General features: G+C 38.2%; 1 protein-coding gene across 6 annotated transcripts; it reads right to left on the minus strand.

The window, feature by feature from the left end:
* Nucleotides 1-4,358: 4,358 nt before the first annotated feature.
* LOC122403420 (insulin receptor substrate 1) lies at nucleotides 4,359-16,468 on the minus strand. Of its 6 annotated transcripts, none has more exons than XM_043406933.1 (11): nucleotides 14,953-16,468; nucleotides 14,221-14,854; nucleotides 13,056-13,201; nucleotides 12,670-12,958; nucleotides 12,190-12,285; nucleotides 11,198-11,500; nucleotides 10,129-10,538; nucleotides 9,437-9,858; nucleotides 8,830-9,244; nucleotides 8,339-8,579; nucleotides 4,359-7,668 (listed from the first exon to the last, which is right to left on the minus strand). In XM_043406933.1, the coding sequence occupies exons 2-11, from the start codon at nucleotides 14,603-14,605 to the stop codon at nucleotides 6,716-6,718; spliced, it is 3,660 nt and encodes a 1,219-aa protein (XP_043262868.1). In that variant the 5' UTR covers nucleotides 14,606-14,854; nucleotides 14,953-16,468; the 3' UTR covers nucleotides 4,359-6,715. The 6 variants fall into 6 exon arrangements, with proteins under 6 accessions (XP_043262868.1, XP_043262870.1, XP_043262869.1 ...); XM_043406935.1 differs by having other exon boundaries at nucleotides 8,830-9,076; nucleotides 9,164-9,244; nucleotides 14,221-16,468; XM_043406934.1 differs by having other exon boundaries at nucleotides 9,437-9,855; nucleotides 14,221-16,468.
* Nucleotides 16,469-16,557: the final 89 nt, after the last annotated feature.

Consider the following 16,557-nt stretch of genomic DNA (forward strand, 5'->3'; position numbering starts at 1 on the left):
AAATAATCTGCGTTTATAAATAAAATTTCTGAAATATGAACGTGTTTCTGGGACGTTGAAAGAGCCACGTGAAAATTCGAGGGAAATTTCTTGCGCTACGTGGTATACAGACGCGAGTGGCAGAGGGTTTCGAGGGGAGGAGGGGGAGGAATGGTAGAGACGCAGAGGCACACCGGATTCTCTGATCTCCGCGATTCCATCATCAATGACTCTCGGGGTCCAGGACGGCAGATAAAAGGCAATTGAATTTAAATCATGAATACGAACGAAGCGAGCGCGAAGGAAAGGGACGGGAAAAGGAGAAAGCGGCAGAGGGACGAGGATAGGCAATCCGTAAGCCCCGACGGCAATCTGGTGGTAGCTTTGTGACGGTAATGGCTTCAACCCCTGGCCTCCGACCCCCGAGGCCCGGCACCCCTTCTCGTTTACCGGTGAACATGCGACTCACACGCGCGCAGCTCTCTCGACGAAGTCGATTTACCTATGCATCCAAGCCCTCGGCGGAACCTCCTCGCTCGCGTTCGACCTTCCCAGTAGGACAAATTCTGGCTTTGATTTAAAACGGTGCAACGTTTCTGATTGAACGCGACAAAAATCCGACACGACCCTTCAACACTGACCACACTCTTTCAATTTAAATAAAATGATAACTACAAAAGACAATCCGGTGTGCTAATCCTTTCACTTAGATGTATGTTTGACGATATTATTAAAATTACTCTAGTTGTTAAATATACAATACTAGCTGTAATAACTTGATGCTTTTAGAGATACAAGTAAATAAAGTAACAGAGTTCGTTAGACTATGAATATTCGCTTTAAAGTTACTAATCATCTTTGTTCTAAATAGTATACACAATAATCTCCTTATATTTATTTTTTAACTATTTTAACAGCATAGTTCGTAGGTTGCCAAGTGTACCAGCTCTAACAACTTGATACTTTTAGAGATACAAGTAAATAAAGCAAATAAGTCTTTAGAATAAATTTGGATTCTCATGAACGGCGAATAGTGAGCTCTGTTGGTCGATTCTATTAATCAGAAATCGAACCAAGAAACGTTTATAATATAATACATTTTAATAATTTTATCGCCTCGAACAAACATGGCGGCTATGGCAATCGAATGGTCTGTCGGTCCCCCACTGGGAAACCCCTATGGTTCTGATTTTCTTTCGGTTCAAAGTTCTGTCGCTCTCGTTGGAAAACTCTGTATTTTTTTCACTTCCAAAAGTGTTTGGATAGCACTGCTCTGTAGGAGAATGCAGATACCTTGGTTTGCTGACGCGCGAGATGGTGGAAGCCAGCAATGGTAGCGCTTCTCCTTGAAAATATCTGAATCGATCTTTCCTCCCCTCATGTAGGTACCTATGAAAGCCCGGCAACCGGCGTCGCGACGCCTACTTCAGCTCCACCCACGTATCTCGTACATGCGCAGCAAAAGTGCAGGGGTTGACATGTCAACGAAACCCTCGTAAAACGGACTGCTCCTTAATCAGCTTGTCCATACTTGGGGGGATGGTAACGTGTTCTCGTAAATTGTATGTCGTTTCATGGATTGCTCGATGATCTCGAATAATGAACGAGCGAGGAAAAATAAATGGGACGCATACTTCCGTCTGTAAGTCACTTAACACTTAATTAATCTAGAATAAAAACGAATTTACATTATTGTATGAAACTATCGCTTATTCGCTCATTACAATATAAATAAGATGTAGTTTTAAATTAACGGTGAAGTTCTGTCGACAATTGTTTCTTCAATTTCGTATGTTCGTTTTATTTGATAGTTACTGTTCGAATAAAATTTTGCCTACCATTGTCCAGGCTGCCCCGACACTCGTATGCTTACTTTTGGCACAAAGAACATTACACTGAATCTAAATCTAAATCTGTTCACTGGATCAGGAATTCCCAAAGTACGGTAGACGTACCACCTGTGGTACACGAATTGCTGCTTATAAGGGAAGGACTCAACCTGTCCAACTCCGATTTTAATCTACTTGTACAGAATAGTTCATACGTCCTATTTGTTAAATATACAATAGTAACTGTAATCATTTGATACTTTTAGAGATACAAGTAAATAAAGTAACATATTTTGTTAGGTTATGAATATTCGCTTCACAGTTAGTAATTATCTTTGTTTTAAATAGTATGCAGAATAGTTTCCTCATAAATATTTATTTTTAAAACGTGGCTCAATAGTAACAAAGTAGTTCATAGGCCCTGGTTGTTAACTGTACATTACTAGCTCTACAAATTTGATACTTTTAGAGATACAAGTAAGATAACATAGTTTGTTAGGTTATGAATATTCGTTTTATATTTACTCATTATCTTTGTTTTAAATAGTATGCAGAATAGTTTCCTCATAAATATTTATTTTTAAAACGTGACTCAATATGGTGTTGTGCTAGAAACGAGAATCCAAATCAACTTTGCATTAAAATTGTGTAGTAAAATATGGAAAAAGTAACAGCTTGATGGCCTGGTTATTGGTGTAAGGATTAAAAAAGCAATCGAAGGAAAATTTCAAGATGGAAGAAAAATCTGTTTCTGGGACGGCTCGCGATTAGGAAACGTTCAGGAGGCATTGATGCGTATACCTGTGCCGTAACAAGAGCACAGCGTAAACGGTACAAAGGCCATGCTTGTACAGAAGCGAGCGTCTATACAAGGGTGCAACAATGGATGCTCGCGATACGGTGCAATTTTACGAGGAGTAAGGTCGACCCGCTGCTCTTCCCTCAGCCCCAGCACATGATTTAGGGTATGTTTACCTGCAGTTAAGTACCTTGACTCGTCCGTGACGGCGAGGACGGGCCAATTTAGCACAAATAAGGGAAACGCCGTAGGGAGGCTACTTCAAACGCATAGAATCCTAACAGTTTCTGTAAACATGCACGTTCATCCCCCTTTTCGTCCTGCTGGCACGTAATCCGCACGACATTCACGGCAGAGCACTCGTGAATAGAGTTTATTCGTGACTTTTGCCTCCATCGGTGTTTGGATAGTGTACACACGTCGAATAGAGGTTCCAGATTATGTGATTTTAGAGGCACGGTTCCTGAGTCAGATTGTAGCGTTAATGAGAAATGAAAAAGGAGGGTAGTTGGTAATAAGTAGAACACAAGAACTTTACTTTTGATCGATCGAGGTCGATTTAGATGTGCAGCGGTGGTTCTTCATCTTTTTAAATCATATCACAATTTCAAACAGTGGTTTTGTAAACTTTGGAACGCGTTCTCCTAAAAAAAAAAAAAGAAAATTTCGATGTCAGAGATAAGTGATATTTTTAAAACGATACAAAAAAAGTATACCTACATCTATAGTTGTTAGATCTGAAATTTGTAAAACATATTTTCAAGCAATGTTCATCGCGTCGTGAGATTAAAAACTGCTTTTCAATTATTTAATTTAAAAAAATTATCTACTCAAATGACAGATGTGTTTTTGAAATTATAAACAACGAAGTTTCTGTGTAAGAACTACATATGTAAATGTAATCAGATGGTTTTGGCAACAATCCTGACAAGAACGCTATAGAAATGATCTATGAAAGTGTTGTAATTTTCCATATTGTAAAATTCCAAACTGTAGAACCTCTTTTCTTTCATTACTGGTCGCCTCAGGTTCAAGACCATGCCGAGAAATAGCGGTAGCAATTTAGAAACAGTGAAGGCAAGCGAGAAACAGAATCTGTACGAACAATTATAGGTAGTAATAGAAATAACAAGGTAACAACTCGAAGGACAACACTGTATTACGCGAAACGGTGAAAAAATATCCACGATTCGCAGAATTTTATGAATCGCAGTGTGGCTATCTCCGTATAGACAGCTGCTTTAACCTTATCAATTGCAACGTTTAAACTTCGTTCAACTTTTTTGCTACACCCTTTATTTGCAAGCTTCCCTAATAACCTCTATACACACGATATGAATGGAAAATCTTTTTGTCATTTTCTTGTGTACATTATTCATTCATCTTATACCGATGTAACATAAATATTTGAATTAGTATCAAATATAATTGAAGAAATCTTGTACTGTTTTTATTATATTGGGATCACGAATGAAAATCTAGAATAAGCAAATAAAAATAACAATGTGTATGATATAATTAATAAATTTACAATAAATCATGTTTACCATAAAGCGTTTAATATTCTGATTTGTTTGCTTTGTTATTAAATTAATTTAATTTACCAATTGCGTATAATTTAGAAATTATCGTGTTTTATTATTAATATAATTATTAATTTAGGAATTATAGATACGAATTATAGATAAGCAGAAATCATATATGATACTTAATTAATTTGAACTTACGAATTAAGTTTTTTTTCTTTTTTTTTAGAAAAATGAATACTTTGTCCAATGAAACATAAATACTGATTTTGAATGAAAAAATGAAATTTAATATCTTATTTGGCATTAAAACTCGCACTAATGTAAATTACTCATAATATCGATACATTTATACGGCTCATTGATACTGTTCTCGAATATTCGATTAATCCGAGAATTTCGCAAGATACGATATTAAACCTACGTTCACAAAATAATAAAATCATCCAAATATTTAATTTGTAAAAGAGTCTATATTTACATGTTAATATTTTAAATCAAACAAAACTCCTTTTACCGAGAAACTAAAAATTATACAACGCGATCTATTGCAAGTGGACGGACATTTTGTTAATCTGCAACAAAAAATGATTTCACCTATACTTCAAATGAAATAAAACTTACTTTAGCTAGTGTCAGTCAAAATAATAATCTTAAATCTGACAATGTACAATTACAACAACATTATTATACAGCGATACAAATTAATCCTCCGTAGGCAACTTGGGGCTCATTCAGTATACAGGCAAATTTCCATTTTTCCCCGACATTCTTTCGTGTTTTTATTTTCAATGAAAAAAGTTTTAAACATTTTACGTAACGATCGATCGTACAATAAATCAGAAACATTGCTAAGTATCAGAAAATATTTTCAGTTTGTTTCAAAACCTAGGACAATAGAAAATCAGACGGAAGAATAAAAAATCCAGGTTGCCTATTGTGTTTGAAAGAAATATGGTTGTCCACGGAGGGTTAACATGCCATTTCTCAAAAAACCTTCAGAGAAGAAGGAATTATTTTATAAGGAATATATGTATAATGAAGAACAGCAATACATACTGCTTTATTCATCATTAATATACTTATTACTGCTATATATATACATATACATATGCATACACACATACACGCTCATATATATATATATACATACGCATATACATATACATATAGCATTATTTAGACAATGCATATGTATATACACGATATGATATAATTTATAACCGACTATCTTAAACTGTATGCGAGGAGAAGTATGTCATAAAATCGAACCCATAAAACGTGGTAGTATTAAGAAATATTTTCTCTTCTACCTTCAGTAACATCGTAAGACTGGTTACATTTATTTTTACACAACCAATCATCTCTCTCTCTCTTTCTCTCTTTCTGGTTGTACCATCTTTTACAGAATACCCTGTAAATGCGTGTGTATTTGTATGTGACATGTCAGTGCGCGAGCGCGCGCGCACCTAAGATGTATGTACGTGTAAACGAATCTGACAGTAATTTCGGCAATTCATAATTTATACGGAAAAGCGTGATAACACATAACTATACTTCACTTCGAGAGCCGTCTGTTCTGAATACGAATTCCGTGAGTTGTATCGATCCAACATTGGCGCCCAACACATAGCCCCTCTAGTGAAGAAACAATCCTACCCTCGTGTACTCGGAATTAGTACTCATATGTTTCTGGTAGTGTATCGTTCCACGTTTCGATCGATTTCTACTCAAATTTTCTAAAATTAACATGATTAATAATACCAATTACGATAATCGCTATAACATCTAAAAAATATATTTAAAATAGTCGATAAATACTCTTCAATTTTTCCCTCGAATCGAAAACATTTTGCGGTTACTAATCATAAGAATACTTCACGATAACATTCGATCAATAAAAACTTAAACGAGATAAAATTTCAAATACGCAGACAATATCAATAAATCTTATCAAAACATTTCGCTTAAAAAAGAAAAAAAACAGTAAACGAACGTCACGAACATCAAAAGTTCAAAAACTCGCATCACCTTTGTACATAATTTTACAACGGAGTCGCTTCATGCGGATAAAAGAGAAACAACATCCGATACAGTGTTAACCAGAAGTATAGGCACTAATCTTGCCTTCGGGATGTCAGGACTGATAAAACGATCACGACTCAAGGTTAGAATAAAAAGAATTCACTATTTACAGTTCGTATCCGACACCCTGCTAATTCATTAATCCGACTCTGCCAATGTTAGACCGATCGAATGCCCTGTCTGTTCATTATTACCGTCAAGAACGGGCACAACAAGCCAATCCAAGCACCTCACGATACGCAACGCGCGTATTACACCGACACAACTACTATCCGCCAGAGACGAGCAAAATTCTTGTCCAGATAAAAATTTTGACGAACAAATAAAAGGCAAACAACAACCTCCAATTAATTACTTGTTCGATACCCGTCAACCTATATTTATCATTGCACGAATAAAAGCTTATCCGAGTACATCATCGTACAGAGATTTTACCCGTCGTCTATTATTCCAATCAAATTTTGCCCACCTCTGCTAACCGCATCCAAGATGGCGTTTTAATTTTGCTTAAGTTTTTCAAAATCGATTTCGGCGTAATTAAAGCTTTCTTGCGACACCGGCGAAACTGGCGCCGTGCTCCCGACCTCGGGAAGATCAAGACTAGCGTAGTGCAAAATTGTCGCACCGGATTGTAGCTTGTCGTAACTCTCGTTCTCTAACGGGCTTGGCGTGGCTGTAGGCGTAGGCGTTGGTGTCTCGTCCGACAATTTCGGAGACGACGGTTGCTTTTCGAGGGTTAGACTTTCAACGGTTGCCTTAAATCCAGATAGCGTGGGACTGGTATTAGGAGACGCGGTTACCAAACGTGGTTTCGACAAGTTCAAGTCGGCGAACCTCTTCGTTACAGTGTTCAATATATGATCTTGCGAGGCCAACAAGTTCGATATCACTTGATTTACTTGGTTATCCATTCCTGCAGGACTAGCCGGTCTATCGCTGCCTACTTTAGACGAAGTATTGTTCGCTTCCGTCGCTGAAACGGAACTATTCGCCGTGTTCACCCTGCTCGCGGGTTCCACGATCGCGCACTCGTTAACTTTGAAAGTCACATTTAACTCTGATGATCCGGCGTTATTTTTTTGATGAATGAAAGATTTCTCGGGAGACTGAGGACTGTTTAAAGAGAAGGGGAAGATAGTCGCCGAGGAACCTGTCGGAGTTGCCTGTGGAGGCGAGGCGGGAGTACTCGACAAGCTTTCTGATTCCGGACTTCCGTTTAGGGGTAAGAAACTAGGCGCTTTTACAGGTTTATTGCCGGCTTGGATCGCGATCGGTTGAGAACGCAACTTCTCCTTTCGACTACCCGCCCGCGTTGTTTTACGGTTATTTCGATTACTCATATTCATATTTATGTAGTCTTGTTCTAAGGTTGTTCTCGATTTAAAGTTCATCTCGACATAGTCGACGGGTGGACGCCGTGGAAGATCGACTGGTGCCGTTCTCGTGACCCCTGAAATGTAAATAACCACTATACGTTAATAAAAAGAACAATGATTGAAAAAATAAATGCTAAAAATCAATTCGTCAATTTATACTGGATGTTTCAGGATTATAAAGACATGCGATACGATTATTTACAATATCCTCACACGTTTACATTTGAATATAGTTACTATTTACGATTATTATCGTGCCTATGAAAAACATATAAATCATAAGTGTATGAAAAAAATTAAAGGAGTGGCTGCTTCACAATAAAATGGTAAAATTTACTTAATATTAGCTATCGGTGGTAGTTTGAAGAAAGGATTGTAACTTCATTCTATATACAAAACTGTAAATATACTGATAAATACAATTTTTTAATATTCACAAGTGATGCAATTGTCACATATCATATCTCTTACGCGGTTGACGATAAAAAAAAAACGCTAAGTAGAGAATATATTTGACTGATATAACAATATCTATCTTTCTATGACCCGATGAATTTATTCATCAAGTTTGAAAATATGACAAATTGAGACGTTTAAAAATTGCGTCCAAAGAAAAGAATTAATATCCCGAAAACAATTAGTTCATAAATTAAATCTTGTTTGGTTTTTTTTTCTACGAGTTTTATTTAACCAACTAGGCTTATACTTAAAAATATACTGAATAATTTCGAAGAAATATCTCACCTGGTGGTCCGTTTGATTGGACGCATTCTTCTTGCATAGGCGATGAAATTTGCTTAGGACTCGTGTCGGAGTGGGACCAATCCTCCATTACACCATGCATTCTCATGTAAGGCCCTTCTGCTTCTTCCACTGGCTTCAAAGTAGTAAACTCGGGTTTATGTGTGGGAGCAGAGGACGATACATGTATATGACTATGATTTTGATTGGCAGTGATTGTATTATTATTGTTATTACGATTGATCTGAAAAATGAAAATACAAAATTCATTATTTAATTATTATTTATGCACAACACTGATAATTACTAACATACATATATTAAGCTGAACTGTATCTTATAAGGAACGTTCACGAATATGTAAATTCAGGAAACTTTGAAACATAGCGTGCAAGCAATGTAGTTAATTTGTAACATAAAATCATTTTTCATTGGATATATCTTTTGATATATCCTGTTTGATAATGTAATAATAATTTTAAATTCACAAGTACCTTATTAATGCGACACATATCGACGTACGGGGCGGTGGTCGATGAAGGCGGTTGTCCTGGAGACATATCAACATAGGAACTGGTGTCGGTGGCAGTAGAGTATGAATGCGATTGAGAGTGTGACTGCGAATAAGACGAAGGCGATGAATGAAGTGTTGTAGAAATACTGGGTTTCGTAAAGTCCAATTCCATTAGATCTTCCATGCGCTCGGAAGTTATGGAACAACCAGAGTTGTGCCCCCAAGAACTGGATAGCAATGGTGCCGAGTTTGATTTGTTAGAACTCGAGTTCTCAGAACCAGCTGGCAATGGTGCAGTGATTACGTTCACTAACCTTCCGATCTCAGGTTTTTTGGACCTACTGCCTACAGAGAACGCTCGTACCCTGCTGGCTTCCTGTTGAGTAATGTCCAACCTATCCAAAACAAAAAAAAAAAATAGAAACACATAATTACTTAACATACCTTTGTCTAATTTTATACATATACAGAATAAGGCATGTAACCCTTTGAAAGAACAAAGAAAACAGAAAACTAGGTAGTAAACTTTAATTTCTATTCCAATATTTTCCATTATTACCTTCTAACATTTATCATGAAAGTCGTACCTATTTTTACGATGCCTGTTTGTAGGTTCTGGTCGAGATCCAATGGAATAAGCTCTCGTTGGTCTGGATTGTAAATCTTCTCCAGGCGGCAGAAAACTGGTCACTTTATCCAAATGATATTCAGAAAACCGTAAGTCGGTGCTAGGTGTACCGGAAGTAACAGAACAACTACTGCCACCATGCTGCGACATATCGTCAGAGAAATGGCCGTTGTGACTATGCGAAGGATCCATATCGACATATCCGTTGTGCCCAACGGGTGCCATAGGTACGTAACCCTCTGGTAAAGTATTGGCTTCTTCGACGAGCGATGACGCCCGCGAATGCGAGTGCCCTGTCCCTGAACTCATTGGCATGTAGGCTCCACCACCACGACCAGGACTTGATTCATAAGGACTGTACATATCTATATAGGAACTCTGCTGCACATACAATAAAGAACAGGCGTTAAGTTCATCGCCTTATCACTGTTAGTAGAGAAAATTTAACTCTCTATTACAGGAGTTAGGAAATTTATAAAAGTTGAAGAACAAAGTTCATATTATTTTGCGTATCAACAACATAAAAAATATAATTGCACATGGATTTATCGAGACATCACTTCAAATTAATAAACGAAAAATAAAAGTCACGTACAATTGATTTCTTTCATTGGCCCTTTCTCGACTATTTGAGAAATACTAATTACTTACCTGGGAAGGAGAATGTGACTTGAAATTTGGCGAATATTTGTGATGCGAGTGTGATATGGACCACAGAGCATAATCGTCGCCATTCTCCTCCAAAATGACAGGCTCGTCAGGCGTCAAAGAATGTCCATATCTGGATACCGTGCCCTCCTCTAATACGTTTTCGCCACCATCGTCCATTGAAAGAGATGAGCCCGCGGAATCCGTGGAGCAAGCCCCGGAAGCAGGACTGATAGGCATCGAGCTGATCGGTGGCGAATAGGAAAGGCCTCTCACATACATAGAATGCGGTCTCAGGATGTGAGACACAAAGTGAGTATTTCGAGAATGACTCAATACCGATGCAGGATGGCTCTCGCTGGTGGTACGAGCCCTCGACGGTAAGCTGTCGCATCTGTCGCGCCCGTTTGTACCTAAAAATATTATGGTCAGGAACATCGTTGCGAAACACCAAACCCAGGCAACAAAATGTGAAAAACATCCATCTTCCCAGCATAGCAGCGGTTAGTTCGTTTGCATATCCAAATGATTCCATATAGATATCTGTATATATTTATGCATATTCATGTAATACAATTTGTTATTCGTTTAAACATATATTTTAAATCAAGCAATGAAATAGTGATCAAAGAGATGATTCCAAAACGGCGGGGAAAAATCAGGCGGAATATAATCGTTGCGCAGGACGTTGCAAAACAATCAAGGAAGAATGTGTTGCATTCGGAGTGAACAGAGGTAACGACGATAAAACGTTACTCGAAAGGAATGCTGCACGAAATATTCCATTGACCGGTTTGCGCAATGAAGAAACGGAAGAAACAAAAGGAAGCGTAACTTCGTTACGAAGTCAAGTGCAACTGATCGCATGCGAGTAGAAGCTTGCATATCTACGGCAATCGCGACGATCTCGCAACACACCGTAATTATATGACGCAACCTTTAAGTCCGACAAGACGAATGAAGATATAGAGAAGGGGTAACAGAAAACAGGACACAGCGAGGCAGATACACTTAAAGAGAAACAAAGAATATCTCTTGCTGACTTATCGTATGACGAAATAAAAATACATACAGCGTAAAACTGATCTTTTAGATGATTGCATTTGATTGATAATAACGGCAGCTAAGGGCAGCGACAGGGTTCTCTGATGGGATATTGTCGCGGTTGTGGTTGTGGTGGTCACGGTAGCGGTCGTAGTGATGGTGATAGTGGTGCTAGTTGTTGTAGTTGTACTTGTTGTTGTGACATGAACGGATTGGGAATTATTGACGGAATGGGGATGACTCGCTACCGAATGACGACGTCTAGTAGTAGTGGCACAGTTGGTATTAGTCGAGGCAATCCCAGCAGTTCCAGCCCCGGTACCAGCAACGACTGCAAACCACACAGCTCTCACTGTCGTACAACTACTTTCTTTTCCGTTTATTTTTCAAAAAGTTTAATCGACTCGATGTTTGATAATAATAATGATTCGATGAAAGTTCTTGTAAAAATAATGATTATTTTATACGAATTTTATGAAGTTGGATGGATTTTACCTACCAGACAATACTATTGATCAATTTTTAAAGTAATCGATGATTCTTTGTCGCAAAGTATACGATTCACATTTATTTTTATTCTACTCGATCTCGTTAATGTATATGTACGTCTACTAATGTTTGCTAATGCGAAGTTGAAACATATTGTGCAATACTAGGAACTCGCCTACGAGCTCGCGACGATAATCGATAAAATGTCGTCAATTTTGTTACAATACTATACAAGTATAAAGATAGTGTAAATCTTATCTAATTGTTATATTCTTCTGTATAGAGTGAAATATATATTTTATAATACAACAAAAGTATTAGTTGATTAAATTTTGTTGAAATTATTTCATAAAAGTTGATATGGAAAAAATTTTGTTAAGAAAGTTTCTTCTATGATAAATGAACAATTTGTAATAATTGTTTTTCGATATTATACGTAAATGTCCTGAATTGTAATCGCTGTTAACACCTTTCGATACCCGCGTGTCATGAAAAGAAAAAAGCATACAACTACAATGACAGAAAACAGACCCACGACTGTATTGCAAGAAGAGGTACTCTGAGTCTGATTAGACTGCTCCTGCTCCTGCAGTGGATCCACGTGCTCCTCGTGCGTCTTGTGTTCTTCTGTAATACCCGCAACCCATTTGTGTTATTCTAAAGCTGATTTTTCAATTGTACATATCGTGTTTCAGTTGATATTTTAAAGCATATAATATAGCATAGTTATGGTACGGTGTAAAAAAACTTGTATCTTGGACAACTTACACATGGATTAAAAAGGAATTCGTAAGAGGGTGATTCTTATATTAAGGTGCTTCTGCATAAAACATTGAGTGTTCAACAAAAACTAAATGCTAGAATATCATAAACACATAATAAACTTATTTACATAACTGAAAATGTATTTCTGCGATCAATGATTGCAAGAAGAAATTGTAATAAACCATAACTTATATTGCATCGAGATATACAAAGAAACTAATAAACTGTTTAATAATTAAAACTTACCCAATGGTGAAAAATTATGGAACTTTGGCCCAGCATGGCGACGTTGTAAGACAAAGATTGGCTTGCTGGCCTCCGTTGCAGAAGAACTACGTTTCCTTTGACGGGGTTCCACATCGTCTTTACTGTTACTAGAATTACTCATAGCATTCATAATAGCAGCATGCATATTATGTGTTATGTTACTGTCTTCAGCTTCCATCCACAATTCTCCGCCACCAGTGATCGCAGAACGACCTACTTCCATGTAGAAGATACGACTCATATGGCCACATCGTCTAATGCAATTCAGCTATGAAATAAAAATATTTCATTAATCCAATTTTTTTAATTTAATAGACTATTTCACAAATCTCAGACTATGTTATTTATTAAGATAGTGATCTTACAGGAAACTCAATAGTATTTGAATTATCCTTTGTTCCTATTTTCACCAGACTTAATGTGCGATCAGTTAAACATAGCCTATAAGGACCATGAATATTCTTTCGTTCACCCAATCCTTTTTTCTGCATTGTAACTTGCCACACATGTTCTGAAATAAAACATTATGTTTATGTCTTGCTATAATTGATAATATATAACATAGTACTATGAAAACAATTACATTTGTTCTCCATAATAGAATTATAATGTTCATTCTAAAAGAATGCCTTACAAATATTTATTGTATTACTTTGCGTGTGTATAATGTATAAATTTAAAAAAATTTTGATGGAAGTCATTGTATCTGCTAATCATAGAGTCAGAAATAAAATAATTGTTTAATTATATAATAGTATGTATATGTAACAAAAACTATGGAAGGTAAATTATGTATTGTTCAATGTACGATTTATTCAGTTATTTTTAATTAACTTTACATAAAATGTTGCTGTATTCTTTGGTTTCTTTGTCTTTAATGGACGTTATGTATTTGTTTAAACTATTCTTATGTTAAGAAACAATTTTGGAGTTTTATTTTTTTCTAATCTGATGAAGTTTATGTGAAAGAAATGTTATTATAATCTTTACTGTTACTTTTACAAATCTGTTGTATGCTACATATTTTAATGTTTTTTTATTATGTCTGTTGGGCAATCGTCGCTATTAAGAATATTTTTTATTATTTTTGTCTTCTCTAAAACATGCACGTGAAAGTTTAATAGCACTATTTGTGAATCCTTTTTATTATTGTTATAGCGTACGATTTTACACCAACAGAAAAATTAAACACACCTCAAGAAATGCACTACATCCTGAAAATTAAGTCAGGATTATAACCTAAACAAGAAATGCTTCAGAAAATGCCCTTTTCAATTTGTCAAAGCAAGCATAAATTCTTATTTTGATCCTCGGTCTCTTTATTCTGCGCTGCGAAATTACAGACAATGACGCATTTGAAATACAAGTTAATAACTGGCCCGAAACATCAAAACATCGGGATTTAGTACTGTATTTACGAACACTGTGTTCACCTACCGAAAGTATCAGAAAAGAAGAATTTTTCACGCGCGAAACGTTTCGTCTTCAATATGCGATCTAATTCTAATTCAAACCGTAATAGCGCATTACCAAATATAGGCCGAGGTTGCTCTCCATCGGCTACATCTCCACTCTGAAGTAAAAGCATCGCCTTCAGCCATTCGTCCAGTTCCTTTTCGCTTTCGAGAATCAAGCAAAAGCATTCGTCTTTCGTGTACAACGCGATAACGTGCTTGTGTTTAGTGTCCACGCGTTTATTGATATTGAAGCAGCTGTCCAGCATGATGCTACGTTTCGGCAGCTGTCTGTTCTCGAACTTCTTTTTGCTATCGTAATATTCGAGGCAAGCGGGGTATCCTGGCGCCTCGCCTCGCAGGACGAAAAATTTCTTCTTTTGGGTCTTCAGTTTCTTTACATGGCCGTAGCGAACAACGGGACCTCCTGAAGGGGAGACTAAACCCCTGCCCGAAGACATCGCCGCGGTGACGGTCAAAAAGGCCGTCGTTGCGAAGAATCTTGCTAGTCCTCTAATGACACGTTCTTTTGTGCCATTTACATGGTACGAAGCGATCGTGAATAATCAATTCGTCGTGTGCATCTTGTACAAAAACATGCTATTCTGGATAGTTCATCGTAGCAGAATGCGTAATCCCACCCACGTTGTCGAAGAGGCTCGAACAGGGAAACACTTCCGTCCTCGACGATTATTGCACGGAGAATACGACTGGAAGATACGATTTGATATAACCACGTTTCAGCGTCTTCGTGCACATAACGAAACTCGAATGAAAAAAAAAATAATACCGTTTCCTTAAAACTCACGTAATCGTATTGTATTGTTTTTCTCCGCGCAACGTGTCCGCCGTCCTGCTTTTATCGCGAAAAGGTCGTCGTCGATATCGTTGTACTCGAAGCACGCTAACGGTGGAAGCACGTGTCGGGGGTAAATAAGCAATAACACGCCACCACGGTGCATGTGCACTCAACGTGTACTAAGGGCGTCGCATAGATCGGTCTTTTTGATGCAACTCGGACAAAGGTACATTATCGACTGACCACGTTTTCCGAGGTTAGGGAATTAAGAGACTGTTAATCCTACGATGAAAACCGAAAACCCTTCGTGACGGATTCTTGGAAAACGCGGATCGTATACATGGCAACTTTCTGCGATGGCCGTTCTCCGTAGCTCCGGATTCCACCTGTCACGCGTTTTCGTCTAATTTCGACCGCCACGATTCGTAGCTCTGATATCCCAGGGCGGATTGCGCGCAGCCTAAGGTCAAAAATATTTACCACCATTCACGCGTTTCCACATTTGTCTGAACGTCTCTTTATCAGAAAACCGTTTAAACCTCCGAGAATTGTTTTTCTGGGCTATAAGGCTCGTGCACCTGTTTATCGCGTCGAATAACACAATTTACTGCGTGGTCTACAATGGTGGCGCGTATACATACACAGGCGGCGGCCACATATAAAGAAACGGTTGTATACACGATGATACAAGAGAGAGAGATAGACACACGCGGGCGTGTTCACGTGTACACAACACACGCGGAAGCATGCGTGCGCGCGCGCGCACGCTTCTGGCTGCTGGCTTGTTTGCTCGTTTGCAAGTATGTTTAGAAGAAATACGTGGAGAGGTAGAGAAAAAGAGAGAGGGACAGACAACGTACACGCAGGTGGGTGGTTGAACCCCTGTTATCGTTGGTTGGCGCGGTATAAAGGCGGCCTGCTTCGGGTAAATAGGCTATTGTCAAGGGCAGGACGATTTTTTCATGTGCAATAGTAGGCACATCAAAACACGGTAACATTCCAGGTCGATGCGAGGAACACGCACTATTCTTCCCACACCCCTTGTATATCGAACACTTTGCAGAAGAAAACACATAAATAGAGTTCACAGTGCCGTTAACAACATTACGGCAACGTGGACGCCTTCCGTTGTACGCGAACTCCCGATCGAACACACGCGAAATCTGTTCACGGTAATCACATCTGCTCGAGGTGAAAAATTTGGGTCTCCTTTCGTACCCACCATCCCTCTCTTCCCCCTTCCGCCCGCGTGTGAGCGACAAATACCGCGTCACTTGTGATCACGAACCTGTGGCTTGACTATTTTTCCGGATAGCCAAGTCAAAGATCACCCGATTCCGTGGTTCCTTCCGCCCACGTCAACGTTCACGAACGACACGCACGTATCTTGAACTTTTCTCCGTCGCACGCATAGACAGCTAAATAGGCGCTCATGTCCATCTTGTAAAGGTCATGTGTATGGTAAGCTCCGCAGTTGTAAACAAGATGTACGCAGGCGCTAACCGCTCGAATGGCGGCGACTCGATACGCGATACGCCACGACTGTAAATACACGACCGTACGTACGTATTTACGTACATACACATGCGGTTGTCTCCTTTGCAGTGGCGTAAC

This window comes from Colletes gigas, unplaced genomic scaffold (genome assembly GCF_013123115.1).
Source record: "Colletes gigas isolate AHSC1104 unplaced genomic scaffold, ASM1312311v1 Colletes_gigas_Sc00052, whole genome shotgun sequence".
In the NCBI taxonomy this organism is placed as follows: domain Eukaryota; kingdom Metazoa; phylum Arthropoda; class Insecta; order Hymenoptera; family Colletidae; genus Colletes; species Colletes gigas.

Bases quoted from the DNA above. Each gene is read 5' to 3' on its own strand.
- LOC122403420 (XM_043406933.1), bottom strand. From the start codon at position 14,605: ATGTCTTCGGGCAGGGGTTTAGTCTCCCCTTCAGGAGGTCCCGTTGTT. The intron at 12,286-12,669 runs GTAAGTTTTAAT...CGGGTATTACAG, and splicing joins CCATAATTTTTCACCATTGG to AAGAACACAAGACGCACGAG. The intron at 7,669-8,338 runs GTGAGATATTTC...TTTACATTTCAG, and splicing joins CCAATCAAACGGACCACCAG to GGGTCACGAGAACGGCACCA.